The sequence below is a fragment of the Lactuca serriola genome, chromosome 4 (genome assembly GCF_051521515.1).
Source record: "Lactuca serriola cultivar US96UC23 chromosome 4, Lser_US96UC23_V15, whole genome shotgun sequence".
NCBI classification, from domain to species: Eukaryota; Viridiplantae; Streptophyta; class Magnoliopsida; order Asterales; family Asteraceae; genus Lactuca; species Lactuca serriola.
Window position 1 is genome coordinate 341,440,423 of NC_136411.1, and position 3,605 is coordinate 341,444,027.

At 32.0% G+C, this 3,605-nt stretch overlaps 1 protein-coding gene and 1 long non-coding RNA gene across 5 annotated transcripts; both read left to right on the plus strand.

Moving 5' to 3' along the window:
* Positions 1-564: 564 nt before the first annotated feature.
* On the plus strand, positions 565-1,094 carry LOC145100727 (uncharacterized). The gene is made up of 3 exons (XR_013705220.1): positions 565-689; positions 793-921; positions 994-1,094. It is a non-coding gene; the product is annotated as an uncharacterized LOC145100727 (long non-coding RNA).
* A 741-nt stretch (positions 1,095-1,835) lies between these two features.
* LOC145100728 (protein DETOXIFICATION 45, chloroplastic-like) lies at positions 1,836-3,207 on the plus strand. Of its 4 annotated transcripts, XR_013705221.1 has the most exons (6): positions 1,836-2,164; positions 2,256-2,372; positions 2,542-2,637; positions 2,707-2,754; positions 2,846-2,933; positions 3,055-3,207. XR_013705221.1 is itself a non-coding variant. In XM_079037885.1 (5 exons), the coding sequence occupies exons 2-5, from the start codon at positions 2,268-2,270 to the stop codon at positions 2,873-2,875; spliced, it is 279 nt and encodes a 92-aa protein (XP_078894011.1). In that variant the 5' UTR covers positions 1,836-2,164; positions 2,256-2,267; the 3' UTR covers positions 2,876-3,207. The 4 variants fall into 4 exon arrangements, 1 of the variants encoding a protein (XP_078894011.1); XR_013705222.1 differs by having other exon boundaries at positions 1,836-2,372; XR_013705223.1 differs by lacking the exon at positions 2,707-2,754.
* The last annotated feature ends 398 nt before the right edge of the window (positions 3,208-3,605 follow it).

Genomic DNA, 3,605 nt, shown 5'->3' on the forward strand with positions numbered 1-3,605 from the left:
AAGATGCGTACAGATAAATATATTATTCATGAAGTGAAGGCAAGAATAGTTGAATGGTATATGATTATGAACAGGGGCAAATGCGTAAAACAAATTATGATTCTTTTTATTATGGATGGTGCACAGGACAAGGGCAGGCTGGTCAAGACTGGAAGCTTTACACATTCATATCCATTTTGTTGAAGATCTGATACCCCTCTTATCTACAGAGCAGTTCCCATGATGAGCAGGTAATAAACAATAATAATATTAGTAATGACCTTCTTTCTTTTTAGCATACCCTTTTTAATATGTTTTAATTTTTATTCTGGATCCATAATACAGTTGCTTGAAGCAGCTTGGTGTCTTACAAACATAGCTGCTGGAAAACCTAAAGAAACAAGAGCTTAATTGCCTGCATTACCTTTACTCATTGCTCAAATTGGAGGTTAGTGTTAAGTACTTAGTTTTTAATATTTCTTGATTTTTTCATATCACTTCAATGGCGTAATTCTAATTTTGTAATTGTTATCCAAAAAAGAGTTCAGTGCCTGTTGCAGAGCAGTGTGCATAAGCATTAGGAAATGTTGCAGGAGAAGGTGAAGAACCGAGACAAATTCTGATTTCTCAAGGGGCATTACTTCCTCTTGCAAAAATGATGTTGCCAAATAAAGTTTCAGTTAACGGGTGAACCAAGTTTCTCTGAAATGGTTAGTTTTTGTAAATTTTTTATACAAAATCCAATTCTGTTCTTCAATATTATAAAGATCAACGGTAAATTGGTAATTTTTGGTTTTGTTTTCCAATTTTCAGGCGACAGCATTGTCAGGGCCTCCTTATATCTTTGTTTCTACTCCAGCTTGTGTCCAAAGATGTCTTTCATCAGGTGTTCTTCAAGCAAAATCCGTTCATGATTATCTTTCAATTATTATTCTTGATAAGGTATGGATTCTTTTCTTTCTGTAACATTTATAATACTCTTTATTAAAGTACTGATTCATGTTAGTAAATCAGGCAGATCTTCTTTTTACATATGGATATGAAAAGAATCTCAAAGATCTCAAAACTCACATTCCTAAAAGATGTCAATGCCTTCTCATGGCTGCTACCTCAAGGTTTGTTTGTGTCATTATCACTTCTTATAAGATGGTATTTCCATTTCTACCCCTGCAATTTCTTCATTCAATTAATTCTGATGAAATTTTTGCAGTGATGATGTTGAAAGCTTGAAGAAGCTTTATCTACACAATACCTATATTCTTACTTTAGCAGAAGTTGGTGATGGAAAGGACGAAATTGTCCCCAAAAATGTTCAGCAATTTTGGGTAAGAGCTTAAGAGCTAAAATCTTGTATACTTATTTAACAAACTTATTTTAGGGCATTTCTTTAATACATTTTATAGTTTCTTGAATCTTTATTTATTTCTTTTACTTTTATATTTAGATACAATGTAGTTATCGAGATAAGCTTCTTTACATTCTTGCAATTTTGAAGTTGGATCTTGTTCAAAAGAAACTCTTTATATTTACAAATACAATTGACACAAGTTTTAGACTAAAACTTTGAGCAAGTATTATTTTTCCCATTAAATTAATCTTTTTTTACCTATTATAGATTTTAATAAAACTTTTTATATATTTTTTGACAGTTTGGTATAAAATCTGCTGTGTTAAATGCTGAATTGCCTGTGAATTGACGTCTACATATTCTTGAGGTATTATTCCCTTTGACTTTTCTTGAAGTTTTTATAATTCTATATAATGTTTTTTAGGGTTTTGGTTCTTAAATGAATAAAGAAAACAAATTTCTTGGGCAGGAAAGAAGCAGACATACTTGCTGGTAAGATGAGTATGGTACAGTTGCAAGGGCGGGACCAGTTGCTGACAGCACAAAATGAAATGCTCAAGGTACTCTACTCTACTGCTTCATCATATATGTCTGCAAGTTTGGTTGGCAGTTTCCCTTATTACAGATGCGTTGGCTGCATCTGGTCAGGTATAAATTCACCAAATGTTGACTTTGACTTGACTTGACATATAGTTTAAGGAAAATGTTTGACTATTTGTCAGTTAGTTGACTTCTTAACCATTTTTTTGTTTTGTTTTGTTTTAGGCGTTGATTGCTAGTTCGGTTTCAAAAGGGAATTATAGATCTGTGAAGGATATCACATACTTCGTGTTGACTGTAATGTTAATTAATAATTATTTTGTTTATATAATATATAAAGATGTTTTTATTTTATAAAAGTTAATTAATGTTTTATTATTTTCTTTAGATTGGTTTTGTGATGGGTGTTACTTTGGCTGCAATATTGGGAGTTTCATTTGGTTCCATAGTCACACTGTTCACTAAGGACATTGGAGTATTGGCGATTGCTAGAACCGGGGTTTTGGTAAACTCCCTATAATACCCTTGTTGTTAATATATATATATATATATATATATATATATATATATATATATATATATATATATACACACACATATATATATATATATATATATATATATATATATATATATATATATATTTCTGATGCGTTTTGATTTTGTGAAAAAAGTTTGTGAGTGCTAGTCAGCCTTTGAATGCTTTTGCTTTTATTGTTGATGGTTTGCATTATGGAGTTTCAGACTTCCCGTATGCTGCTTATTCCATGGTATGCTTTTTTTTAGACATGAATATAAAATTACATATTTGCCCTTGGATTAATATGTTTTCACTGTAGATGCTTGTTGGGATTTTATCGTCTGTAATTGCAACTTGTTATGAGATGGTATTACCACATTTTTCATACTAATACTAATTACTAAGGCAGATTTCATTTGAAGTGTCTCTTGGATTAATAATAGCACAATGTTTATCAGGCCAAAACCATTGCATTTTGCAATAGTTGATGAACTTGATTATGTCCTAATTGATGAGGGAAGAAACCCATTGCTGATAAGGGGTGAGGTATGTCTTCTTACTTTGAGTGCTGTACGGATAAATGATGTTTAAAAAATATTTGGGAAAGTAAACAAAAGGAACTAGTTACTTAACAACTTTGATATTTTGATATGCATCTCATTCTCAGGCTAGCAAGGATGCTGCACGTAACACAGTTGCTGCTAAAGTAGCTGAGCTTCTCATGCGTGGCCTCGTATTTTACTTTTTTGCCCTTCTTTTTCCTTTTTGATGTCTTGTTATCCATCTCCATTGTATGCGTATCTCATTGTTTGTTCCACTACACATCATGCAAATTTATATATTCTAATAAATAGAATTGTAAGACATTAAATTTTATGAAATGGATTATATTTTTTGTATATGATATTTTATTTTATATTGTGAGGCATTAAATGCAAATTTAATTTGAAAATTAGTAAATCTATAAAAAAAAAAAATTTTTGAACATTTAAAATTATGATACGCAAACATGTGTGTCATCTTCATTTATGACATGGCCTTTCTTGACAGAGGCTTCTTGATACGCATTGTGTGTCATTAACACGCGCGTCGTAAGGTTACGACACGCGAATGCGTATCGTCTTCCTTTATGACAGGGCCTTCCTTGATACGCATTGCGTGTCGTAACCGCGCGTCGTAAATGCGCGTCATAAATGCGCGTCGTAAATGCGCGTCGTC

Excerpts from the sequence above, each read along its gene's own strand:
- LOC145100728 (XM_079037885.1), top strand. The coding sequence starts at position 2,268 with ATGGGTGTTACTTTGGCTGCAATATTGGGAGTTTCATTTGGTTCCATA. Across the intron at positions 2,373-2,541 it reads TTGCTAGAACCGGGGTTTTG|TTTGTGAGTGCTAGTCAGCC; the intron begins GTAAACTCCCTA and ends TTGTGAAAAAAG. Across the intron at positions 2,755-2,845 it reads TTGCAACTTGTTATGAGATG|GCCAAAACCATTGCATTTTG; the intron begins GTATTACCACAT and ends AATGTTTATCAG.